Consider the following 27,579-nt stretch of genomic DNA (forward strand, 5'->3'; position numbering starts at 1 on the left):
TTGGGAGCAATTAAAACGCAGCCAAATGGCAGCGTTTGTAACACCACGTATGCCAGCACTTGACACGTCAGCGTTACCCAGCGGCAGAGAACAACAACATGTCGCGTCAGAGCATGTCTGCAACTGTGGCAAGGTGTAGCCCCATGGGGGGAGGGGCGTGCCTGTCTTCCACAGGTACTGAGCGTTAGAAACGCATGGCCTGTACAGGAGAGCAGCTGACAGGCGGTGAATTCTCCGCTTTCAGCTACCCATATGAAAAGAGCCTTAGTAATGGGTGTACTTTAATGGCCTGGTGAAGAGCTGTCCCCCTCCTCCTCACCTGGACACAATGGGGTTTTCAGTATAGGAGTCATACGGCATGCTGTCCACCCAGTGGCGCTGGCGAGGGGACAACAGTCCGGCAGAACGTGTCTCTCCATCGTGTACCAGAGGGATCCTCGCACTGTCCAGCCTGACTCCATATTGTACGCCCCGGGCACGTGCCTCACCCAGGGACCGCACCAGCTGCACCTGGAGAGCAAAGAACAGCAATAAAGGTCAACAAACACTTCTACCAATGAAAGTAAACTAAATACATACAGTATATAATACTATATCTCACTAATGTTATAAATGGGAAAGTTTGGATGTTTGTTACTCAATCACACAACAATGGCTGAACGGATTTGAATGAAATTTGGCCCACACATAGTACACTACCTGGAATAACATATAGGATACTTTGTATCCCCATAACCAAAAAGTGATAGGAGATACTGTAAATACAAATTTCACTGGGAAAATGCAGCAGCCATTCTTACACTGTTAATGGCAGGGTTCTCAAACTTTGCACAGTTGGTCACTGGATGACTGGGATTAATATTTAGAAATGTGGGTGGAGCCTACAAAAGCCAATCAAAATTCACCTATTGATTTTCAAGGGGAATATTTAATTGCTGCCATTCTTGCACTGTCAATGGCACAAGCCTCAAACCTGGTACAGATGGTCATTGGGTGACTGGAATTCAAATTCAGAAAAGGGGGTGGAGCCATAAACAGCCAATCAGGTTTGTTTCATTTCAAAGCAAATTATTGATGCCAAAGACCACAAAGCTCACAAACTTGGTCATTGAGATTGAGTAATTGTGTGTTAGGGTTAGAAAAAATGAGCGGAGCCAATACCAGCCGAATACATACCCGGGCAACACCGGGCCATCAGCTAGTAATATGTATATGAAACAGCTGCACAGATTTGATACATGGCAGTACGTAGCTACTGCATACACTGATTAATCACAATAACATCTGCAGTCGCAATCACTGAGGGCCTGAGCTCACTGACACAATTGTGTCTACTTGTGTCTCCATTTCCGCATCTGTAACATCGATGTGTAACTGAAAAGCGGACACAGCTGTGTCAGTGGGCTCAGGCCCTGAACGGATTTACTAGCATTGTGTAAAACAATTCAATTCAATTCCCGGGATCTAAACAGTGACTTTATTTTAGGGCTAGGAATTGTAAGACAAGTCAGAGAACATTTATATCATGTTTTTTTTTACTGGCAAACTCAAAATACCAGAGCTACAGCCATTAGGGTGTGCTCTATAGGCAGTAGCACTGTTAGGGAGTCTTGCCCATGGTTTCCTTACGGAATCGGTTTTGATTCAATAAACAGGAAGTGCCGGTATTCGAACCCTGGTCTCCCGTGTCAGAGGCAGAGGCCTTAAAGAGAAACCGTGACCAAGAATTGAACTTCATCCCAATCAGTAGCTGATACCCCCTTTTCCATGAGAAATCTTTTACTTTTCACAAACGGAGCATCAGGGGGCGCTGTATGGCTGATATTGTGGTGAAACCCCTCCCACAGTGTGATGTCAGGACCATGGTGCTGACAGTTTCCTGTCTGTGAACCTCATTGCATTGTGGGAAATAACAGCTGTTTACAGCTGGGTCCCACTGCCAAAAAGCAAGCAGCATATCCTCCCAGTGACATCACCTGCCAGCAGTAAAAATGTCACCATGTGGTAAACGTCAGAATGTAAATCAGGGAGAGGAAAGATGTTACAATGGGCAAACACTGACTAAATCATTTATACATAATTATTGTAAAAATGAAGCACTTTTTTATTACATTATTTTCACTGGAGTTCCCCTTTACATTTTCAGGTTCCCAACAGAAAAGCAAACAACAACGGAGTGCGGCATGGTAACGCACTGCATGTAGTGTGTTACTGCAAAATGCGTCCACTTTCATAAACTGCATGCTTCGCTCTATGCGACGCAACGCGCAGATAACGCGTGGTGCTGCTTTCCTGTTGCAGCAGGAACGCAATGGCCACTGTTAACGTATCCTGATAGTAAACAATTAAAGTGAACCCAAAGCAGCAATAAAACCAAAAAGGAGATACTTACCTATGGTGTGAGAAGCCTCTGGATCCTCCAGACCACCACTGCTGCCCGGGATGCTCTTGAAGATCACGTCTGCAATCCTCTTCATGCACAAGCGTGGCCACGCCTGTGCAGTAGCACGAAACCGATCGTGGACACATGGTTTCATGTTTACTGAGAAGGCGTGGCCACGCTCATACATGGAAAGGGGTGTGGCCACATACCATATCTGACAAGCTCTAGTCAGATATATTCTGGGCTCCGTGCACAACAGCAGCGGGATCCAGGAGGATGTGGGAAGCCTCTTTAGGATCCAGAGGCTCTCCTCCTCTTTGGTAAGTACTTCAATTGTTTTTTTTATGTAGCCTCAGATACACTTTTAATATTCTCTAGTTGCTCTGCGGAAATGAAACCCCAGAAATGAGATGACGGGTTACCCACCTCTGCATCAAAGATCTGCCGATAGACCTTACCGCTGGGCACCACATGGACCTGTCCAACAACCGCCATAGCGTCAGGGGATCAAACACTCAAGCGTGATAATTTAGCCAGCGCCACCTGCAAAGACAAATATGCATTATTTTAATATTGAGAGTGTTAAACCTCGCCCAGCATTAGAATATATTAGAAGTATATGGAGGAGGGGGGCAGTGATAGCATCTTGGTGGTGGTTTCATGAACTGAGGAGTTGGAGCTGGAGTCAGTTGATTTTTATACCGACTCCACAGCACTGGTCCGAACCAGCTTAACCACACTGGCAGATAAGTCACGTCACCTCGATTTTGAATCTGTGTAGTATCAGCCCATGGGTCAGTCTTCGGCACCGGGTGCACCATTCATTGGGATAGAATACTTGATCCTGCCATGGCAAATCCGACCCAACGGAAAAGCGAACAGCGCCGGACCGGCTACGTCCTCCAGACGTGAAGTGCTGAGATTGCTCAGCAGTCGGCAAAATCCAAGCCTGGTTCACTTTGGAACTAAGGCTGCTTTCTCACTATCTGTTGCTATGCGGAATCACAAAAATAGGATAGAGGGCAATACAAAAGCTTGGCAGATGAGCTTATTGTCCCTAGGGTTGTACAACGGACAAGGGGACATGATCTGTGTATTTTTGCCATGTATTTAGAAAGGGGTCCTTCACAGTGAGAGTGGTTAAAATCTGGAACATCAAACTGTAGGAAGCAGTTATGGCAAACTCTATAGGCTTGATTCACTAAAGGGTGCTAAGGGCTCGATTCACAAAGCGGTGATAACCCAGTTAAAGACTTTGGGCTTGATTCACCAAGCGGTGCAAAGTGTTTGCACGCTGGTGAAAAGGCCCTTATCACGCCTAAACTCACTTTAGGCATGATAAGAAGAAACTCGCGCGAAGTTACCGCGCGTATGCGCGTAAGTGCGCGCGCAGCACCCGACGCTTCGCGCGAAGCTCCCATTAAGCCCTATGGGACTTTGCGCGCGCTCTCACGCGCGTACGCGCGTACGCGCGGTAACTTCGCGCGAAGAGCAGGAAAAAGCGGTGATAACTCAGTGGTGAAAAGGTCATCACGCCTAAAGTCTTTTAGGCGTGATAACTGTGTTATCACCGCTTTGTGAATCAAGCCCTTTGGGCTTGATTCACAAAGCGGTGCTAACAGTTAGCACGCTGGTGAAAAGCCCTTTATCACACCTAAACTCAGTTTAGGCATGATACGTTTAGGTGTGATAAGTTTAGGTGTGATAAGTTTAGGCATGATAAGTTTAGGTGTGATAAGTTTAGGCATGATAAGTTTAAGCACCAAGGGCTCGATTCACAAAGCGGTGCAAAGTGTTAGCACCATGGTGAAAAGGCCCTTATCACGCCTAAAGTCACTTTAGGCATGATAAGAAGAAACTCGCGCGAAGTTGCCGCGCGTACGCGCGTACGCGCGTAAGTGCGCGCGCAACACCCGACGCTTCGCGCGAAGCTCCCATTAAGCCCTATGGGACTTTGCGCGCGCTCTTACGCGCGTACGCGCGAACGCGCTTACGCGCGGTAACTTCGCGCGAAGAGCAGGAAAAATCGGTGATAACTCAGTGGTGAAAAGGTCATCACGCCTAAAGTCTTTTAGGCGTGATAACTGGGTTATCACTGCTTTGTGAATCGAGGCCCAACTGCGTTAGCACCGCAGTGCACAGCTGATCAAAAGTTTTGCGCTAGCAAAGTCTGGTGCACTTCGCATAGAGTTTAATGCGTGCGGGACTTTGCACGCTACTAACACTTATCTAAACTTAGCATGCCTAAACTTATCACACCTAAACTTATCACACCTAAACTTATCACGCCTAAACTGGCTTTTCACCACCATGGTGCAATGGTTATCATGCCTAAAGTCTTTTAGGCATGCTAACTGGGTTAGCACCGCTTTGTGAATCGAGCCCCTAAACTTATCATGCCTAAACTGAGTTTAGGCATGATAAAAGGCTTTTCACCAGGGTGCTAACTGTTAGCACCGCTTTGTGAATCAGGCCCTAAGTGTTAGCACGCCAGTGAAAAGCCGTTTACACCAGCAAAGTTTAGTGCTGTGTGGTGCTAAATAGTCTGATAAGCGTTCTTCGCACGCGAACTGTGCAAGGTTTCGCGCGCACCGCGCAACGCTAAACTTTGCGCGCGATCAGTAACAGCTTTAGGCCTTGATTCACAAAGCGGTGATAACTCAGTTATCACGCCTAAAAGACTTTAGGCGTGATAACCTTTGCACCACTGAGTTATCACCGATTTTTGCTCTAACTCGCGCGAAGTTTCCGCGCGTACGCACGTACGCAAAGTCCCATAGGGCTTAATGGGAGCTTCGCGCGAAGCGGGGACGCTGCGCGCGCGCGTTTGCACGCGGAAAATTCGCGCGAGTTGCTTCTTATCATGCCTAAAGGGAGTTTAGGCGTGATAAGGGGCTTTTCACTGGCGTGCAAACACTTTGCACCGCTTTGTGAATCGAGCCCGATAAGTTTAGATAAGTTTAGATCGCGTGCAAAGTCCCGCACGCAAAGCAGCGCCATTAAACTCTATGCGAAGTGCACCAGACTTTGCTAGCGCAAAACTTCTGATCAGCTGTGCACTGCGGTGCTAACCCAGTTGGTGCTTAAACTTATCATTCCTAAACTTATCTTTAGGCGTGATAACTGGGTTATCACCGCTTTGTGAATCGAGCCCATCATGCCTAAACTTATCACACCTAAACTTATCATGCCTAAACTTATCACGCCTAAACTGGCTTTTCACCAGTGTGGTGCAATGGTTATCACGCCTAAAGGGCTTGATTCACAAAAGAGTGCTAACTGTTAGCACGGCTGTTTTCGCGCGAATTTTCGCATTGCACGCGATCGCGAATTTTCGTGCGAATCGATAACGATTTCGCGCGCAAACGCAAATTTCCGCGCGAAATGATATCGTTTTTGCGCAAAAAATCGCGTTTGCGCGCGAAATCGTTAGCGATTCACGCGAAAATTCACGATCGCGTGCAATGCGAAAATTCGCGCGAAAACGGCCGTGCTAACAGTTAGCACTCTTTTGTGAATCAAGCCCCAAGTCTCTAACTGGGTTAGCACCGCTTTGTGAATCGAGCCCACAGTCATTAGGCTTATGCTTCCACTGCACCCGAAACCGCACATGTCGCCCGGTAACTCACTGCATGTGATACGTTATCCTGGCTGGATTTGGCGCACTGCAACCTGCCAGTGTGAAAGCGTCAATGCAATAGAATTGCACCCTGTTTTGATGTGGTTGTGTTTCCTGATGTAGTGTGAAAGAAGCCAGTGATATCAGTAGCAGCTTCTGTTTGACTCCGGGCTGGGAATTTTAGCACCAGACTTCGTCCTTGGGTGTCCTGGGGGTGTTAAAGTGGATCCGAGATGAACTTTTATTCATTACATTATTGTATTCCTTCCATATAGTTTATAGGGCATTCCTCAAGCCAAATACTTTTTTTTTGTTTGTTTGAATACTGTAATTCTCTATAAACTAAACAAGCCTTGCCCACAGCTTCTTCAAAATGCCAAGGCACTCAGACCCATGTAGCAAGGGCTTAAGGGAGCTCAGTCTGGGCAGGAGGAGGAGGAGGTTACTAGCCAGAGATTTCAAAGGGAAAGGGGAGGAGGGAGTGACATTTTCACAGGCTGAGGGGTGGAGATGCAGTTGCAGATTACCTGTGTGCAATGTGACAAACAGAACATGGCGGCTCTCATTGTATCACAGGAAGAAATCATCATATACTGTTGAAACTGTTTGCAGCTAGCTTTGCTGTGTAAACTATCGAAACTTTAGATAAGATATATAGACCAGTTACTTGTTATAGTTAGTTTTTCATCTCAGATCCACTTTAAGCTCTCTTAATACTTGTATGTTGTTTCTAGGGACAGTCAATGAGAAGCAGAGACCCCTGGTTTGCATGGAAATTGAATGCCGCTTGGATTGCAGTGCACAGATGGTGCAGAGTGTGGCAGGCTCATCTGTTGGAGCACCTCCTCCTGTGTTCCGCATCCTCCTCCATGGCCGCCGGGGGTGTCTGTACACCATGACCCCACTGCATGTAGGTGATGTCAGTACATGCGTCAGTGTCCCGGGCTACAGGTGCCCCCGGTGGCCATGGAGAAAGACGCGGGGCACATGAGGAGGTGCTCCAGTGGACAGATAAGCCTGCTGTACTCACCACAGGGATACCTATTTTACATGGAGGGAGTCGCCAGGAAATCGAACGCTACTGCCGCTGCGTCTGACCGAGCCCTTCAGAGCGAGATCTCTCCAGCATCGATCTCTGCCTGATTCCACCAGTATGATCGAACTGGCCAGATATCGATGGCTCAGATGATCGTGGCTGCGTAAAGCGCTGCGTTTCATGCAGCAATGTTCGTCAGTGGGACGCAGAAAAAAATGGCAGAGACCTGCGTTTTTACAGAATGCGTTTTTAGAACGCTGGTTTTGTTGCATATTATGCAGGAACGCTGTCAAAACGCACATAATGAAAGTCTATGGGGTCGGAGATGCATAGCGTTTTCCATGCGTTTTTTTCCCCAAAATATATATATTATTTTTTTTTTGCTGTATTTCAGTTTCATGTTGTTGTCCAAGTGATGTGCATAAATGTATATATAAAAGCATGGAAAACGCATACAAAACGCATATGGGTTTTGCATAAGTGAACCGCAATTGCATTAAAACGCATGCAAAATGCAGTAAAACCGCACAAAAAACACACACAACATTAACATAAAACATGACATAAAACGCAGCATTTCATGCTATGTCATCTGTGAACCCAGAGCCGGGACAAGCTCCTCCGGAACCCAAGGCTGAGACACCAAAGTGCGCCCCTCCATCCCTGCCACCCCAGCCGTCACACACTGATTGCTATTAGACTAAGAGGGCCACAGGGCCCACAACCTCCCCAACACCTTAATATCTAGTTATCTGGCTTGTAGTTACTGCCATGTATCCCCTTTTCTTATTTCTTTCTGCTTCATACACAATTAGGAATGACAACTGAATGAATTGTGCGCCCCCTCCTACACTGCGCCCTGAGGCTGGAGCCTCTCCAGCCTATGCCTCGCCCTGCACCCCCTCCTACACTGTGCCCTGAGACTGGAGCCTCTCTCACCTCTGCCTCGGCCCAGACCTGCTCCACCCCCTCCTACACTGCACCCTGAGGCTGGAGCCTCTCTCACCTCTGTCTCGGTCCGGCCCTGCTCCACCCCCTCCTACACTGCACCCTGAGGCTTGGAGCCTCTCTCACCTCTGTCTCTGTTCGGCCCTGCTCCATCCCCTCCTACACTGCACCCTGAGGCTGGAGCCTCTCTCACCTCTGTCTCGTTTCCGGCCCTGCTTCACCCCCTTCTACACTGCACCATGAGGCTGGAGCCTCTCTCACCTCTGTCTCGGTCCGGCCCTGCTCCACCCCCTCCTACACTGCACCCTGAGGCTGGAGCCTCTCTCACCTCTGCCTCGGCCCAGACCTGCTCCACCCCCTCCTACACTGCACCCTGAGGCTGGAGCCTCTCTCACCTCTGTCTCGGTCCGGCCCTGCTCCACCCCCTCCTACACTGCACCCTGAGGCTGGAGCCTCTCTCACCTCTGTCTCGGTCCGGCCCTGCTCCACCCCCTCCTACACTGCACACTGAGGCTGGAGCCTCTCTTACCTCTGTCTCGGGTCCGGCCCTGCTCCACCCCCTCCTACACTGCACCCTGAGGCTGGAGCCTCTCTCACCTCTGTCTCGGTCCGGCCCTGTTTCGAACGTATGGACTCCTTTAGATTGCAAACTATTCTGATGCATTATTCAATGAGTTTTGTAATGTGCCGAGGAAAGAATAGATACATAATAATCCTAGTAATAATAACAACATTACTCCCCCTCCCCGCCGCTTTGCCCAATACCCCCTTCCTGCCCGCTCCCCGCTCCAGGTCGGCGGCCCCCCACACCCACGGACAGGAGGGTGCCGCCCCCCCCCCCCCCTCCAGAAGTACCGACGCTGTACATGGTAATTAGACGGTGGTTTCGCCCTCTAACAGTCTCCTGAGGCTCGGAGACTGCTCCGCCCCCCAAGTGGGAAATGCGCGAGCAGCCTGTGCGCGATCTCCTGCAGTAGCCAGCCCCAGGACTTGACGCCAATTGGCGTTAGGCTGTCCTGGGGCTTCTGCCGTGGCCACGCCCATTGGGGCAGTCTTAAGGTAGTTAAAGGATGGGAATAAACGTTTAGGGACAATCAAACACATTATTTTAGTAGAGAAATATATATATTTACATATAAAGAGAGACAACGTCCTGAAAGAGGGACAAATGAGGAGGAAAGAGGGACAGAGGGACAGGGCTCCCAAAGAGGGACTGTCACTCCAAAAGAGGCACAGTTGGGAGCTATGGTAACAGTAGTGCAATAATATGTGCACACAGATCTGTATCCCTTCATATAGCCACCATATGCACAGCAGTGTGCCCAGCCTCCCCTCCCCCCCAGCTCACGCGCCTCCTGCTCGCCCATCCTCCGGCGTGGCACGGGGATAGCCCGAAGTTGAAGGCGATCAAGGCGTCCCTTCTGCTTTCTCTGGTCTCCTGGCAACCGCCGCCGCACATCTCGCGAGATCCCTGCTGCAGCCTGTGAACGTACAATAGCTGAGAGCTCAGAGCTGCAGGTGTTCCGTGTTCCTGCAGTTACCGTGTCTGAGCAGCAGAGTGCGCGCTGACACTCTCCTCTGAGCAGAATCTGCAGATTTCAGGGAGGTTATCAGAAGAGTCAGGGGGACAGTCCCTGTGTCTGTCGCTCTTTCTTCCACGTGTCCCATCTTTCAGGACAGACCGAAGTAAACGTGAAAAATGTGTTTAATTTACTTTAAAGTGTACCTGAGATGGGGGTACAGACTAACCAGGAAGCTCATGGTGACCCAAACCTCATTGGAGTGTGTAAGGGACTACAATGGTCCTAAAAGCCCTCTTACTAAAATGCATGGAAAACAAAAGATTGCATTACTAAAGCCAATGGGTACCGATTTAAAAATAAAAAAGTCAGATACTCACCTAAGGAGAGGGAACGCTCGGTCCTAATGAGACTTCCCTCTCCTCTCCTGGTGCCCGGTCCTGCTCAGGATCCCCATCCCCGTAGCAGTATTCGACCAGTTCGGTCAAATACTGCAACTTCCGCCGCCGAAGGGAGGTTTCGGGAGCACTCGGGCTCCCGAAGACGGGCCGCTCCATACTGCGCATGCGCCCTCTATGACGCACTCGCGCGGGTATATGACGCACTCGCGCGTGCGCAGTATGGAGCGGCCCGTCTTCGGGAGCCCGAGTGCTCTCGAAGACTTCCAAAGTCCCCGCGGCGGGGGATTTGAGCGGAGGATCCTGAGGGCACCGGGAGAGGAGAGGGAAGGCTCATTAGGACAGAGCCTTCCCTCTCCTTAGGTGAGTATCTGACTTTTTTATTTTTAAGTCGGTAACCATTCACTTTAAAACAGAAAGAATTTGCAATAATTCAGGTTGGAGTAAGCCTCCCAGTGCATCACTGCTGACTATATGCAAATTAACCATTGTCCTCCTTAGAAGCTTAACTATGGTGACCAGACGTCCCGCATTAGGTGGGACACGTCTCGCTTTTGGGGTCCCCTGTCCTGGGCAGCATTGTGTGCCGGGAAACGTCCTGCTTTTGGCCGCGAGACGTCCCAGCTGCAGGACTCTGGCCACCGTCGGAGGGATTCCGGTAGGCGCGGCCACCCAGCAGCTTAGCCTCACCCCCAGCTTGCTACTCTGCCCACCCTCCAATCCGCGCTGATATCCGGCACCTAAGCCCTGCCCCTCAGCATGCAGCCGTCCACCCTGCCTGCCTGTCAACTCCGCCCCTAGCGTGCTGCCCTGCCCACCTCCTAATCGGAGCGGCCGCCTGGTGCTACACACCCTCTGGCCACAACGAGGAGAAGAAAAGGGTGAGAGTGCCCTGTCAGTGTCTCTGCCTTACCTATTGTCACCCTCCCCCACCCAGTCCTTGTCACCCTCCCCACCCAGTCCTTGTCACCCTCCCCACCTATTGTCACCCTCCCCCACCCAGTCCTTCTCACCCTCCTCACCTAGTGTCACCCTCCCCCACCCAGTCCTTGTCATCCTCCTCACCTAGTGTCACCCTTCCCCACCCAGTCCTTGTCACCCTCCCCACCCAGTCCTTGTCACCCCCCCACCTATTGTCACCCTCCCCCACCCAGTCCTTGTCACCCTCCTCACCTAGTGTCACCCTCCCCCACCCAGTCCTTGTCACTCTCCCCACCCAGTCCTTGTCACCCTCCCCACCTACTGTCACCCTCCCCCACCAAGTCCTTGTCACCCTCCTCACCTAGTGTCACCCTCCCCCACCAAGTCCTTGTCACCCTCCTCACCTAGTGTCACCCTCCCCCACGCAGTCCTTGTCACCCTCCTCACCTAGTGTCACCTTCCCCCACCCAGTCATTGTCACCCTCCTCACCTAGTGTCACCCTCCCCCACCCATGCCTTGTCACCCTCCCCACCTATTGTCACCCTCCTCACCTATTGTCACCCTCCCCCACCCAGTCCTTGTCACTCCCCTCACATAGTGTCACCCTCCCCTACCCAGATCTTGTCACCCTCCCCCACCCAGTTCTTGTCACCCTCCTCACCTAGTGTCACCCTCCCCCACCCAGTCCTTGTCACCCTCCTCACCTAGTGTCACCCTCCCCCACCCAGTTCTTGTCACCCTCCTCACCTAGTGTCACCCTCCCCCACCCAGTCCTTGTCACCCTCTTCACCTAGTGTCACCCTCCCCCACCCAGTTCTTGTCACCCTCCTCACCTAGTGTCACCCTCCTCCACCCAGTCCTTGTCACCCTCCTCACCTAGTGTCACCCTCCCCCACCCAGTTCTTGTCACCCTCCTCACCTAGTGTCACCCTCCCCCACGCAGTCCTTGACACCCTCCTCACCTAGTGTCACCCTCCCCCACCCAGTCCTTGTCAACCTCCCCACCTATTGTCACCCTCTTCCACCCAGTCATTGTCACCCTCCTCACTTTGTGTCACCCTCCCCCACCCAGTCCTTGTCACCCTCCCCACCTATTGTCACCCTCCCCGACCCAGTCAGTGTCCCCCTCCTCACCTAGTGTCACCCTCCCCCACCCAGTCCTTGTCACCCTCCTTACCTAGTGTCACCCTCCCCCACCCAGTCCATGTCACCCTCCTTACTTAGTGTCACCCTCCCCCACGGCCACCACGAGGAGAAGAAAAGGGTGAGAGCGCCCTGTCAGTGTCTCTGCCTTACCTATTGTCACCCTCACCCACCCAGTCCTTGTCACCCCCCTCACCTAGTGTCACCCTCCCCTACCCAGACCTTGTCACCCTCCCCCACCCAGTCCTTGTCACCCTCCTCACCTAGTGTCACCCTCCCCCACCCAGTCCTTGTCACCCTCCCCACCTATTGTCACCCTCCCCCACCCAGTCCTTGTCACCACCCTCACCTAGTGTCACCCTCCCCTACCCAGACCTTGTCATCCTCCTCACCTAGTGTCACCCTTCCCCACCCAGTCCTTGTCACCCTCCCCACCTATTGTTACCCTCCCCCACCCAGTCCTTGTCACCCCCCTCACCCAGTGCCACCCTCCGCTACCCAGACCTTGTCACCCTCCTCACCTAGTGTCACCCTCCCCACCCAGTCCTTGTCCCCCTCCCCACCTATTGTCACCCTCCCCCACCCAGTCCTTGTCACCCTCCTCACCTAGTGTCACCCTCCCCCACCCAGTCCTTGTCATCCTCCCCACCTATTGTCACTCTCCCCCACCCAGTCCTTGTCACCCCCCTCACCTAGTGTCACCCTCCCCTACCCAGACCTTGTAACCCTCCCCCACCCAGTTCTTGTCACCCTCCTCACCTAGTGTCACCCTCCCCCACCCAGTTCTTGTCACCCTCCTTACCTAATGTCACCCTCCCCCACCCAGTCCTTGTCACCCTCCTCACCTAATGTCACCACCACCCCCCCCCACAGACTGTGCTGCTGCAGTGGTACTGTGCGCACGATCGCGCGTGCTCACACGCCTCTGCGCTCCTGCCGCCTCCCGTTAGCCCCGAGATCAATGAATGGGAATATAGTTCCCATTCATTGATCTATATACTCCCATTCATTGATCTATGTCCCCGGCAGAAAAACCGTTTCCTGTCCTCCTAATGCTTCCTGGAAGCTAGATCGTCTGCTTCCAGGACTTTTTGACTGTTGTCACCTTGTGGACAAATAGTAAAACTACACCCACATACATTTTTTATTAAATAAATACATTATTTTACATTTAAAATTAACCGTTTACCTCCAACACCAAAAATTACCCAAATAAAATTTTTAATGAAAAAAAGAAAAAAAAAATTACAATTAAAAAAACAAAAAAACAAATAGTTACCTAAGGGTCTGAACTTTTTGAATATGCATGGCAATATACTTTTTTAAATTATAAGCTTGTAAGTAGTGATGGACGCAAATTGAAAAAATGCACCTTTATTTCCAAATAAAATATCGGCGCCATAAATTGTGATAGGGACATAATTTAAATGGTGTAATAAGCGGGACAAATGGGCAAATAAAATACATGGGTTTTAATTACGGTAGCATGTATTAATTTCAAACTATAATGGCCAAAAAATGAGAAATAATGATTTTTTTTCTTTTTCTTTCTTAATCTTCCTGTTAAAATGGATTTAGAATAAAATAGTACCACCCAAAGAAAGCCTAAATGGTGGCGGAAAAAAAACAGATATAGAACATTTCAGTGTGATAAGTAGTGATAAAGTTATTGTCGAATTAATGGGAGGTGAAAGTTGCTCAGATGCATAAAGGGGCCCATACACCTAACGTATTTCCCGCCGATATGCAGCAGATGCGATCACTGTGATCGAATCTGCTGTGAAATTGTTGCGCAAACGCTGACAGAACGATCGATTTCTGTCTGAAATCAATTGTTCCTGTCGATTCCCATCCAGCCGTCCGTGCGGAAGATTTTGCTCGATCACCGGCAGGTTGGGAGTGCGTCGATAGCGGCGTTCGAATGCCCGACGACCGACGCCAGCGGCAATACATTACCTGCTCCCCCGGCGCGTGTCCCCTGGTCTCCGCCGTCTTCTTCTCCGCTGGGCTCTGGGTTCCGGCTGTCTTCACTTCCTGTCCCGGCAGGAAGTTTAAACAGTAGAGCGCCCTCTAGTGTTTAAACTTCCCCCGGCAGAAAGTTCAGTGAAGCTGGAGCCGAGTGCGGAGAAGAAGACCGGGGGACTCGCGCCGGCCGGATCAGGTAATGTATGCGGGGGGGGGGCGGCAGAGGCAGCTTCACAGATGGTGAATCGATTTCATGCTGAAATCGATTCACAATCTGTTTGCAGTAAAGGCAGCCATACGATCCCTCTCTGATCAGATTCGATCAGAGAGGGATCTATCTGTTGGTCGATCTGATGGCAAATCGACCAGTGTATGGCCATCTTAACCTCCCTGGCGGTAAGCCCGAACTGAGTTCGGGCTATGCCGCCGGGAGGCACCGCTCAGGCCCCGCTGGGCCGATTTGCATAATTTTTTTTTTGTTACACGCAGCTAGCACTTTGCTAGCTGCGTGTAACCTCCGATCGCCGCCGCTACCCGCCGATCCGCCGCTATACGCGTCGCCGCAGCCGCCCCCCCCCCCCCAGACCCCGTGCGCTGCCTGGCCAATCAGTGCCAGGCAGCGCCGTGGGGTGGATCGGATTCCCCTTTGACGTCACGACGTCGATGACGTCGGTGACGTCATCCCGCCCCGTCGCCATGGCGACGGGGGAAGCCCTCCAAGAGATCCCGTTCTTTGAACGGGATCTCTTGATCTCTGATCGCCGAAGGCGATCGGAGGGGCTGGGGGGATGCCGCTCGGCAGCGGCTATCATGTAGCGAGACATTGTCTCGCTACATGAAAAAGAAATTTTTTTTTTTTTAAAAAAACGTATTTGCTGCCCCCTGGCGGATTTTAATAAACCGCCAGGGAGGTTAAGGGGAACAACACTGTAGGCTGAAGTGGTTAATGTATTAAGCAAGCTATTTTTTACAGAGTTTACAATCTTGTTTTTGTTTTTTGTTTTTAATTGGAGAATAATTGAGCACACAAGTGTGATAGATTGGTCAGATTTTTTTAAATGTTTCAGTCAATCGGAAAAATTGATTATAATTCTTTAATTGAAAAGAATTTTAAAAATTACATGGTGTGAATCCACTTCAAGTGTAAACACTAGGACTAATCCACACTGGTCAGGCAAATGAACTTGCACAGGTTAGGGCATAGTCATATAGGCCTCAATTCACTAAGATCATGCTGGAGATAATAAGGCAAGAGAAAACTTACCTCCACACAGTGAGAGAGTTATCTTATCTCTTCATTCCTTACGTTACCTCCTCTGTAGTTAACTTACCTCCTCTGTAGTTATTTTCACATGCAGTTAATGAACAGCCTGTCTCTAACTCTGGAGTTATTTTAAGGATTGGAGAGTTAACTTAAAGACAGAAGAGTTAACTTTAGGTTTGCCTGAGGTAAAATGTTTCCTGAATACTACATGCCTTACCACCATGGTAACAACTCTAGAAATGTTATTAAAGACAGGAGATAAGCTTAGTGAATTGAGGCCATTGTGCTGAGGTCTGGCAGTACTGTGCAGTCTGTGTACCATGTCAAATGCTGTGTACCGCTGCCACCGTCTTTGCTGCTGTATTCTCTGCCACCATTCGAGTCCTCCAGCCACTGACACTACTGCTTGGGTTGGAAAACAAGCTAGGGTAGGCTCAGAGCTCCAGCAGAAACATAAGGCTACCATTGGCTAGATCAACGGGAATCCTACCTGGCAACAAAGAGGATTCTCATTAGTCCCCCACTCATTGAAACAATGAAAATGCTCCCTGGTGCTGGAGGGGATTCCCACTAGTCTTTCACAATTCAATGGTAGCCCCAGAGCCGGGACAAGGTCCTCCAGCACCCAAGGCTGAGACACCAAAGTGCGCCCCTCCAACCCTCCCACCCCAGCCGTCACACACTGATTGCTATTACACTAAGAGGCGCTTCCATCCCTCCCACCCCAGCCGTCACACACTGATTGCTATTACACTAAGAGGCCCCTCCATCCCTCCCACCCCAGCCGTCACACACTGATTGCTATTACACTAAGAGGCGCTTCCATCCCTCCCACCCCAGCCGTCACACACTGATTGCTATTACACTAAGAGGCCCCTCCATCCCTCCCACCCCAGCCGTCACACACTGATTGCTATTACACTAAGAGCCCTCCCCCATCCCTCCCACCCCAGCCGTCACACACTGATTGCTATTACACTAAGAGGCCCCTCCATCCCTCCCACCCCAGCCGTCACACACTGATTGCTATTACACTAAGAGGACCCTCCCCCATCCCTCCCACCCCAGCCGTCACACACTGATTGCTATTACACTAAGAGGACCCTCCCCCATCCCTCCCACCCCAGCTGTCACACACTGATTGCTATTACACTAAGAGGCCCCCCCCATCCCTCCCACCCCAGCCGTCACACACTGATTGCTATTACACTAAGAGGCCCCTCCATCCCTCCCACCCCAGCCGTCACACACTGATTGCTATTACACTAACAGGCCCCTCCCACCCCAGCCGTCACACACTGATTGCTATTAGACTAAGAGGCCCCTCCATCCCTCCCACCCCAGCCGTCACACACTGATTGCTATTACACTAAGAGGCCCCTCCCCATCCCTCCCACCCCAGCCGTCACACACTGATTGCTATTACACTAAGAGGCCCCCCCCATCCCTCCCACCCCAGCCGTCACACACTGATTGCTATTACACTAAGAGGCCCCTCCATCCCTCCCACCCCAGCCGTCACACACTGATTGCTATTAGACTAAGAGGCCCCTCCATCCCTCCCACCCCAGCCGTCACACACTGATTGCTATTAGACTAAGAGGCCCCTCCATCCCTCCCACCCCAGCCGTCATACACTGATTGCTATTACACTAACAGGCCCCTCCCCATCCCTCCCACCCCAGCCATCACACACTGATTGCTATTACACTAAGAGGCCCCTCCATCCCTCCCACCCCAGCCGTCACACACTGATTGCTATTACACTAAGAGGCCCCTCCCCATCCCTCCCACCCCAGCCGTCACACACTGATTGCTATTAGACTAAGAGGCCCCTCCATCCCTCCCACCCCAGCCGTCACACACTGATTGCTATTACACTAAGAGCCCTCCCCCATCCCTCCCACCCCAGCCGTCACACACTGATTGCTATTAGACTAAGAGGCCCCTCCATCCCTCCCACCCCAGCCGTCACACACTGATTGCTATTAGACTAAGAGGCCCCTCCCCATCCCTCCCACCCCAGCCGTCATACACTGATTGCTATTACACTAAGAGCCCTCCCCCATCCCTCCCACCCCAGCTGTCACACACTGATTGCTATTAGACTAAGAGGCCCCTCCCCATCCCTCCCACCCCAGCCGTCATACACTGATTGCTATTACACTAAATGTCTGCTGTGTATTCGCGGGAATTCCAGCTAGTGTATGAGTGTACACTGGCTCGAATTCCCGACGATATACAGCAGATTTGATCACTGTGACATCACAGGAATGACCTGGGGCGGCAAGGCAGGTGGCAGTGGCGGCTCCACAAGTTTTCATTGAATCGATTTCATACTGAAAACAATTCAAATCTGTGTGCAGTGTATGGGCAGCCAATAGATCCCTCTGTGATCAGATTAGATCAGAGAAGGATCTATATGTTGGGCGATCTGTATGGCAGTGTATGGCAGCCTTAAGAGGCGCCCCAGGGCTCTCAACTTCCCCTCCCCGCTTGCAGTCACTGCCATGTATCCCCTTTTCTTATTTCTCTCTGCTTCAAACACAATAGGGGAATGATAGTTGAGTGAGTTGGGCGCCCCAAATTACACTGCGCCTTGAGGCTGGAGCCTCTCTTGCCTCTGCCTCGGCCTGGCCGTGGGTAGCCCTATGCTTCTGCAGGGACTCTGATACCGGTGCTGTCAACAAGCCCAGCAGTGGTCAGCAGCGTGGAGGATGCCAATGACGACCAAAGACAGAGAAGACAGGTTAGTAGATCCGGAATGGAAGGGGAAAACAGCCTAGTGCAAATGGACAGAATGTTTCCAATAGGCTTACATTTGCAGCGTATGGAGGCTCCGGAAAAAAATTCCAGTCGGGAACATGAGTTCCGCTCCATTGTTATTGCCGAGTTTAAACAGGCCCTAAGCTTAACATTGAAAATGTTTACACATCCACAACACTTTTTGGTCCAGTGTAAATTATTATTATTTATTTATATAGCGCCATCATCTTCCGTAGCGCTGTACAAAGTACAAACAAATAATGGGGAACAAATATACATAAGAAATACAAGACACTGTACAGTCATGACATAGAATAAATGGACCCTAATTACTCCTTGACCCTGATTTGTTAATAAATACTGATTATCCTCTGGATTATTCAAGTCACAGTAAGAATTAGGGATGGTCCATGAGATGCAAATAATTTTGAGATGATGCAGCATTATGCAAATCTTATATGCAAATTGATGCATCTTGACAATGGACCAATTATATTTGATCTCAACAGGATTTGATTGGTTCATTTTTAAGCTGCATAAATTTGTACACAAAATTTGCATAATGCTGCATCGACTCAAAATTATTTCCCTCTCATTGACCATCCCTAATAAGGATCCTATGGCTACTTTTCTAAACATGTTTGTCTCATGTGACCACAATATCTCCTTTAACTGTGTTTACATAATTCCCTTCTAAAGGACGCCCGAGGTTTGTATCTATCCTCCTTCTCCTAAAAATTATATATTCCACAGTTTTATTTTATATTTAATCCTCCTTTTTAAGTTTTTACTGTTTTATTGTTTTTGCTCAATGACACATTCATTGAAGTATGCCAGAGCTAAAATCTGTGAACTATTGACCCTTCGTATCTCTTTCCTGCTCTCAGAAGCCATTTTCTGCTAGGAAAGTGTTCTTATTTCTTATTAGTGAGGGTCACACTATAGTCACTTTCTGTCTGAGTCAGGACTGAGTCAGCCACTTACATACCTGATGTTTAACCACCTTAGCGGTATGGACGAGCTCAGCTCGTCCATTACCGCCAGAGGGTGCCGCTCAGGCCCTGCTGGGCCGATTTTGATCAAATAAAGAGCAGCACACGCAGCCGGCACTTTGACAGCCGCGTGTGCTGCCCGATCGCCGCCGCTCTGCGGCGATCCGCCGCGAGCAGCGGCGAAAGAGGGTCCCCCCAGCCGCCTGAGCCCTGCGCAGCCGGAACAAATAGTTCCGGCCAGCGCTAAGGGCTGGATCGGAGGCGGCAGACGTCAGGACGTCGGCTGACGTCCATGACGTCACTCCGCTCGTCGCTATGGCGACGATCTAAGCAAAACAAGGAAGGCCGCTCATTGCGGCCTTCCTTGTTTATTCTGGGCGCCGGAGGCGATCAGAAGAACGCCTCCGGAGCGCCATCTAGTGGGCTTTCATGCAGCCAACTTTCAGTTGGCTGCATGAAATAGTTTTTTTTTTATTTAAAAAAAACCCTCATGCAGCTGCCCTGGCGATCTTAATAGAACGCCAGGGTGGTTAACTCTTTAAGGCAGAGAAAGAAAAAATTAAAAAATAACACAGCATAGTTATTTTTGTGCTAGGCACTGTACATACACATGTCTATCTCATAATTTCATATGTCACTTCGGATATCCTTTAAGGAGGACAGGGTAAGGCAGGCAGCATTCAGTTGTGGGGGGTATGAGACGCTGGAGTAACTCAAGAGGACTTAGATCTCTCCCAAACAGAAGCTTTGATCAAATAATGGGATCTTGTCCCACTAAAGAGGTATTTGGACTAGTTTTTTTTTTTTTTTATTATTATTCAAACATACCATTCTGTTTTTGGACATTGTCCATACACTTAACATATTATTTACAGTTCAGTATTATTTGTCTTTTAGAGATATCAGGGTTTACTAATCGCCTGTCTAAATCTGACCACATTGTAATCTTTTTCTATACCAAGAAAACGTTTTTCTGCACAGCCGCACAAACATACCATTCTGTTTTAGGACATTGTCCATACACTTAACCTATCATTTATAGTTCAGTATTGTTTTTCTTAGAGATATCAGGGTTTACTAATGGCCCGTCTAAATCTGACCACATTGTAATCTTTCTCTATACCAAGAAAACGTTTTTTCTGCACAGCCGCAGGAGAGCCGTAATAATTGTTCCAAATATATTCTGGTGAGAGGATTTTGGTTGGTTTGTAAAAGAGAAAATATTTATTTAAATAGCTCTCGTCGTGCCACAGCGCCTCCACATTCTTCTGTTTGTCCTCCAGCATGGCATTGTGGCAAAAGTTAGTCAATTTGATGACTTCTTCTATGACCCCACCGAAATTTCCTCCAGCGTAATAGAAGTCACCGGCGTCAAATGCAATGTAGGCAGTCGACTGTGGCCTGCGCTCATAGGTGAACTCTTTCCGTAATGCCCCAAAGAATCCAGGATGTAAGGTTCCAAAGACATTGCTTAAGATCTCCACCCCAACGTCATCCAAGAAAACCATGTCTACATCAACACACACTAAATAGTCTACTTCATTGGTGAACCTATTCATGGAGTAGTCTCGGATCATCTCCATACGCCTCATTGTTACATCCTGCCACCGTTCATAAGCCGGTACTTCCAGGGTGACCACCCTTCGCCCCTCAGCCAGTGTGAAATTAGACACCTCTTTGACACGATCGGTGAAAATGTAATAGTTGACTTTGTGACCAACCATAAAGAACTTCTCAGCTGACTCAATGAATTTTGGGAGAAACATGACATATCTGAAAAAGAGAGAAAAAAAATCTATAGCAATGAAATTCCAAGATAAAATAGAGCTTCAAAAACCAGACTTGGTCTATTGCTGAGCCTCTCAGGTGCTCAGCTTTGGTGATTGCATGATGGATGTTTTGGAGAAGCCTCCACTCCTCTACTGTCACCGTGTCACGCATTGGCCTTTTTCAGACTCCAAAATGCTGGTCATGTGGCCGGTGTGTTCCTCTTTACAGAACTTTTTTTGATCAGCTCACTGAGAGTACCTTGGATATTGCAACAATCTATGTAATTCCTGCTAGGTATGGTACAGCAGGCAAAGGGTGTATGACAGTGCACCTGATTGGCTGACAAGCGTCTGCTGGCCAGATAGAGGCAGGATATTGCTCTGACTGGAAGTTAGCAATTGTGTTTGTTGCAGTTGGCATTCAGTTTAGAGGTGGTGGGGTGAGTTCCCTGGAGGTGAGAGGTCCAGGGCTTGCCCGCACTTCCCTCTAGGTGTCGCATGGTGGTTTGGGGGCCCCAGTGAGTGAGAGAGACCTGGGGCCCCTGGGCTGTCATGTGGACCAGTGTTTGTGATTTTAAATTTTATTTTTTGCAGCTTCTACGATGCGGTTGACAGGTGAGTGGTTAGGGAGGGGACCGTGTGGGAGATGTGCCTACACGGGGCGTCCCTGTTAAACGACGCAATTCACGATTGCGTCCAACCGAAGCCTCCCACCTGAATGCTAATTTATGTAATTCCTGCTAGGTATGGTACAGCAGGCAAAGGGTGTATGACAGTGCACCTGATTGGCTGACAAGCGTCTGCTGGCCAGATAGAGGCAGGATATTGCTCTGACTGGAAGTTAGCAATTGTGTTTGTTGCAGTTGGCATTCAGTTTAGAGGTGGTGGGGTGAGTTCCCTGGAGGTGAGAGGTCCAGGGCTTGCCCGCACTTCCCTCTAGGTGTCGCATGGTGGTTTGGGGGCCCCAGTGAGTGAGAGTGACCTGGGGCCCCTGGGCTGTCATGTGGACCAGTGTTTGTGATTTTAAATTTTATTTTTTGCAGCTTCTACGATGCGGTTGACAGGTGAGTGGTTAGGGAGGGGACCGTGTGGGAGATGTGCCTACACGGGGCGTCCCTGTTAAACGACGCAATTCACGATTGCGTCCAACCGAAGCCTCCCACCTGAATGCTAATCTATGTAATTCCTGCTAGGTATGGTACAACAGGCAAAGGGTGTATGACAGTGCACCTGATTGGCTGACAAGCGTCTGCTGGCCAGATAGAGGCAGGATATTGCTCTGACTGGAAGTTAGCAATTGTGTTTGTTGCAGTTGGCATTCAGTTTAGAGGTGGTGGGGTGAGTTCCCTGGAGGTGAGAGGTCCAGGGCTTGCCCGCACTTCCCTCTAGGTGTCGCATGGTGGTTTGGGGGCCCCAGTGAGTGAGAGAGACCTGGGGCCCCTGGGCTGTCATGTGGACCAGTGTTTGTGAGTACCTTGGATATCCCTGATTACTTCCCATAGCATTGTTGAGTACTTTTTTTTAATACTCATATTTGGACATTCTATGCTAAGGGAGGGGAAAGAACATCACCTTAAGTTCATCTCTCTGATAAAGCATATTCACTAAAACACATCCAGGTAAATCAGGAGAGAGGAAGAGGGAAATGTGTTTCCTGACCTGCTCTTTCTGAATCGGAGGGAGGCACCCCAAAAAGTTTAAAACACTTAAGAACAATTTTAAAGGCTAGAGGAACTGACCTCAGGATGACACTTTCATGATCTCACCTTGGCTTGGTTCCAGCGATGTTCCGGAGGTCTCCAGCGTTGAAGGATGCCCGGCTCTTCACATGTTGTTGGCGTTGCCTCGGGTCTGTCCCATGAACTAGCGCGGATGGACTGAGTGCTAGATTGCTTGGCCAGTTCAGGGAAACTCTCTGATTGGCTGCTGGCAGTTTTTAAACATGGATGACACACTTGTATCTTGCCTGTGATAGTGTTAAGATGCTAGAGCTAGCTGCTGGGTTACCTGATTTTGTGTGTGTATCACATTGGCTAGCTAACTACGATCTTGCTTATCCCTCTGAGTGACTGCCATCTGATTTCTGTGCATGACCCTGGACTGTTTGACTATAATTATTGCCTGTATCCCTGCCTAGTGAGTCCAGGTGGTACTATTACCTTACGGCTTTCAGTTCCTATACCTTGCGTACTTGAAAGCATGGGTGTAGCCGGGTGTTGGGACAACGTACTTTGTCATCCCTTAGCTGAGCAGGGACGGCACACACAAGGTGAAGACTGCGGAGGAGATTGGGGCATCCACTGGGTCTTAAAGGGACTCTGAGCAGTGCAGAAACTATGGAAAGATGCATATCATTTTAAAGCTCTCTTTCTCCTCTTTCCAATGATATATAAACTGCCGCCCTACGCCTTTTAGTTTTCGCTAATTTCCTCGATTGAAATTGCCGCGGCCGCGATTTCAGTGGCAAAAATAAAGAAAACTAAAAGGCGTAGAGCGACGATTTAGGTGTCGCCAAAAAGAGGAGAAAGAGAGCTTTAAAATGATATCCATCTTTCCATAGTTACTTGTATTACACAGGACGACACTTTCCCCAGTGTCAGCAGCTCCATTCAGCAGAAAAAGTCGGCCTGTGTAATACAATGTAACTATGGAAAGATGGATATCATTTTAAAGCGCTCTTTCTCCTCTTTCTGGCGACACCTAAATCGTTGCCCTACGTCTTTTAGTTTTCTTTATTTTCGCGATTGAAATTGCGGCCGCGACAATTTCAATCGCGAAAATAGCGAAAACTAAAAGGCGTAGTGCAGCGGTTTATATATCATTGGAAAGAGGAGAAAGAGAGCTTTTAAATGATATGCATCTTTCCATAGTTTCTGGACTGCTCGGAGTCCCTTTAAGGCTCGTACACTTGCCTGACTTAAGTTGGCTGAGGCGGCCGATAATGCAAATGGCGCATCCGCAAATGGTGGCAAATTCATTACAGTAGGCACACATGACTATGGTAAAATATATGAATATGAATATGGTAGGGCACATGACCAGTGGTGTAGCTAAGTAGCTGTGGGCCCCGATGCAAGTTTTACACTGGGGCCCCCTAAGCACTCTATACATAACAATTGATACGGCGCACCAAAACCTGCCAATGGCAACCACACTGTCAGAGGTGCAAGAAGGGGATGGGGAGTAGTTTGTTAATTATTACTACTATTCAAAGCATCTATAGAAGTGATTATTATGAGCACAGGACCAATAGAGAGCTAATACTGCAGTTGAGAGAGGGCCCTTTGGGGCCCCTCTGACCCAAGGGCCCCGATGTGACTGGTCGCAACCTCTGCTACGTCCCTACACATGACTTTGGTAGAACATATGACTACAAGGGAATTCTAGATTGTGAGATCCCCTGATGGACAGTTAGTAACATTATTTTTTCAATGTACTCTGGAAAGCACTGAGAGAAGCTATTTTAGCTCTGCACAAATGTTTAATAATAAGAGGAAAGAGGCAGAGGTAAACTTTTTTTTATATCTGTAAGTTAGCTTTCAGATTTCAAAGCAGAACCTTACTTCTTAATGGCAAATGCAGTAAGACCAACACGAACATCCATCTGATGGAACTGGGCATTCAGTATATCTCTGTTAAATACTCCGTTCCAGACAATCGGGGCCAGCCAAGGTGTTAATGTGAGGACATCTGTTCTTCTACAATAAAATAGAAATTGTATTATATACACAAATCAGAGTCAAATGCTGTTCAAAATAAAGTCCATCTACTTTATCAATATCATCAATATTTCAAAAGGTTGGAGAGTGTTGCACAAACTTATGGAGGGAGTTCCAAAGGACTGGAGAAGCATGTGAGAAATCTGGTATTCTGGGAAGAGGTGATTTGGATGGAGGAGACTCAGGAGAGTATCATTAGAAGATCACACATTACGTTTATGATGGCCCCAGCAAATTTTCAGCCTCCAACTTTGAAATGATGCAGTATCCGGGGGCATACGTCACTTCCTACTGCTAGTTCCAGGACGACGCTCGCTCTTCCGGATCTCACCGCTATCAGCTGCTTCTCGGTAAGATTATATTCTCCGTTTTATGAAGGATTCAGGAGTGTGGAAGGCTGTGGAAGCGCTCAGCGGCCAATCACATATACACAAGCTCCTCTATTTTTAAGGTGACGTCACCGAGAAGCAGCTGATAGCGGTGAGATCCGGAAGAGCGAGCGTCGTCCTGGAACTAGCAGTAGGAAGTGACGTATGCCCCCGGATACTGCAGAACAGCTACACGGAGAGCCAGAGCTCAGAAGTCTTTTAGCTGTATACGCAGCTGTACAAACGGAGTGACACCAGACTGTTTAAAGGTATTCCTTGATGAGACAATGTACCTAATTATTATTTGAAGAAGTATAAAAGACATACACCAAACCCGTTGTATACTAACAAGACGGGTCCCACAGTAACAGACTTAACGGTTGGGAGTTTTGCAACCTAGATTACGCCCACAATAGATTGCAATCTATTTTATGCATATTGGATAATTAATCCCCTTTTCTTCCGATCACAATATTGACTGTGGATCTGAAAGTTTTGCACAAGATTTGGAATTTGCCTCATCCTTTTTTAGTTAATTTTCCGAGATCTGGAGAATTTCTTGAATGTGGATGGTATGAATGAGAGTGTGTATAATGCATAATTAGTAAGGGTGATTATAGGAATTTTATACTGTTTTATTGTCATTTTATGGAAAAAGTATATTTAGAATAAAAGAAAATAGCATATATTAGCGCATGTTCCTTGATTCATAATTTTCTAAAATCCATGAAATGTATTTGCCCATTTGTCCCGGTGATTACACTGTTTAAATAATGTCCCTATCACAATGTTTGGCGCCAATATTTTATTTGGAAATAAAGGTGCATTTTTTCCAGTTTTGCGTCCATCCCTAATTACAAGCCCATAGTTTATAAAGTAACAGTGTTATACCCTCTTTACATAAATATTTAAAGAGTTCAGTCCCTAAGGTAACTATTTATGTATTTTTTTTATTGTAATTTTTTTTCTTTTTATTACAAAAATAAAATTGGGGAGTGTGGGAGGTAATGAGTTAATTTATAATGTAATACTAGGTATTTATATATGAAAAATGTTTTTGGATGTAGTTTTACTATTTGGCCACAAGATGGCCACAGTATTTTTTTGTGAATGCGCCCTGTAAGCATAGGAAGTACGCTTACAGGAAGTGTTATGAGGCTGGGAAACTTTTTTTCACAATGATCGCGCAGCTTCTCATGGAAGCATGCCGATCATTGCTGTGGGGGGTTAGGTCAACGAACGGGAACAGTTTTCCCGTTCATTGATCTCCAGGTGAGCGGCTGGCGGCGTGAACGAGTGCGGGAGCGTGCGCATGAGCGAGTGGGAGCGCGGTCAGTGGCGGTAGCAGCGGGGGTGCGTGTATCTATGCCCCTGGTGGGGAAATGATGTTAAAAGGGGCATAGATACACGCTACCATGGTGGTGAAGTGGTTAATATTAAGGGTACCTCTGGCTACTTATACTGAGGAGTTGCCCAGATTTGGAGGGCACCTCTGGTGCGTGAGTGTGTGAGGGGAGTGCAAAGATGCCTTACTACTTTTTTTGGGGGAGGGGGGGGCAACCAAAATGTTGCTATGGTGCCCCATGGTTTCTAGCTATGTTTATGAAAACAGCTAAGGATCAGGAGGGAAACAAGAAGTCACAGACAGCGCTTTCAAAGCTCTGATAAAGGGGGGACGCGGCTACAGCGCATGCTCTGTCTCGTCCTTGTGCCTCCTCATTCGCACTCCTGAGCGTCTGTGCCTGCCGGCTGTGCTCCGGAGCATTCTGCGCATGCGTGGTTAGGTAAGAATTGTGACCACAGATTGTGGAGAGACATGCAAGTCCCCTCCTCCCCATCATAGATATCTGCCAGCTTTTCTTTTATGACCTTTGATGAACTGTAAAGGTGGCCACTAACGGTCCAATTTCTAGCGAAAAATCGTTTGAGCGATCAGAAATTCTGATCGGATTGGTTGTCAATAATCTCCATTGATGGGCACAATTGATTACGAACGATTATGAAAATAGTCGTCCGATTTGATTTTGGTCAAACCAAAATTTGGATTTTCTAGTTGGTTGTGATAGATAAGAAGCAAAGATTGGTTCGTTGATGGTGTAGTGAACAATTTTTCTTCCGATTAGAATTATCAGATCGCTCAAACGATTTTTCGCTAGAAATTGGATCGTTAGTGGCCACCTTTAGATGAAAAACTTACATTGGTTTGAGGCATTCCGGCTTGTCATAGAACATCCTGTGAAGGGAATTTAAAAACAATGCTGAATTAGTTATAGGTGATGAAACAACTGAGACGACAACATTTTAAATGACTTAAAGGGACACTTAAGTCAAACAAAAAAAATTAGTTTTACTCACCTGGGGCTTCCAATAGCCCCCTGCAGCTGTCCGGTGCCCTCGCCATCTCCCTCCGATCCTCCTGGCCCCGCCGGCAGCCACGTCCTGTTTCGGTGACAGGAGCTGACAGGCTGGGGACGCGAGTGATTCTTCGCGTTCCCAGACACATTAGCACCCTCTATGCTGCTATATGGTATATGATATATGCTATAGCAGCATAGATGGCGCTATTGTGGCCAGGAACGCGAAGAATCACTCGCGTCCCCAGCCTGTCAGCTCCTGTCACCGAAACAGGAAGTGGCTGCCGGCGGGGCCAGGAGGATCGGAGGGAGACGGCGAGGGCACCGGACAGCTGCAGGGGGCTATTGGAAGCCCCAGGTGAGTAAAACTCATTTTTTTTTGTTTGACTTAAGTGTCCCAGTGTATCTGAAGT

General features: G+C 48.7%; 2 protein-coding genes across 4 annotated transcripts in view; both read right to left on the bottom strand.

Annotated features, from left to right (window-relative positions):
- The window catches only part of CCDC180 (coiled-coil domain containing 180), a 159,136-nt gene extending 149,705 nt beyond the window's left edge, over positions 1–9,431 (bottom strand). For 2 of the 3 annotated variants that reach the window (XM_068248980.1, XM_068248978.1), the window contains exons 1-3: positions 9,339–9,431; positions 2,810–2,926; positions 320–510 (exon numbers count right to left, since the gene is read on the bottom strand). In XM_068248980.1, coding sequence (XP_068105081.1) covers positions 320–510; positions 2,810–2,878 — 260 coding nt within the window. In that variant the 5' untranslated portion in view covers positions 2,879–2,926; positions 9,339–9,431. Of the gene's footprint in view, positions 1–319; positions 511–2,809; positions 2,927–9,119; positions 9,313–9,338 lie in introns of those variants that run through there. The other variant, XM_068248979.1, reaches the window with a different exon arrangement.
- Positions 9,432–19,770: 10,339 nt separating this feature from the next.
- On the bottom strand, positions 19,771–27,047 carry LOC137528577 (histo-blood group ABO system transferase-like). Its single transcript, XM_068249918.1, has 3 exons — positions 27,010–27,047; positions 24,289–24,423; positions 19,771–20,729 (listed from the first exon to the last, which is right to left on the bottom strand). Exons 1-3 carry the CDS (start codon positions 27,042–27,044, stop codon positions 20,024–20,026), a joined length of 876 nt encoding a protein of 291 aa, XP_068106019.1. The 5' UTR covers positions 27,045–27,047; the 3' UTR covers positions 19,771–20,023.
- Positions 27,048–27,579: the final 532 nt, after the last annotated feature.

Source organism: Hyperolius riggenbachi, chromosome 8 (assembly GCF_040937935.1).
Source record: "Hyperolius riggenbachi isolate aHypRig1 chromosome 8, aHypRig1.pri, whole genome shotgun sequence".
NCBI classification, from domain to species: domain Eukaryota; kingdom Metazoa; phylum Chordata; class Amphibia; order Anura; family Hyperoliidae; genus Hyperolius; species Hyperolius riggenbachi.

Excerpts from the sequence above, each read along its gene's own strand:
- LOC137528577 (XM_068249918.1), bottom strand. The coding sequence starts at position 27,044 with ATGTTCTATGACAAGCCGGAATGCCTCAAACCAAT. Across the intron at positions 24,424-27,009 it reads CCGGAATGCCTCAAACCAAT|AAGAACAGATGTCCTCACAT; the intron begins GTAAGTTTTTCA and ends ATTTTATTGTAG. Across the intron at positions 20,730-24,288 it reads ACTGCATTTGCCATTAAGAA|ATATGTCATGTTTCTCCCAA; the intron begins GTAAGGTTCTGC and ends TCTCTTTTTCAG.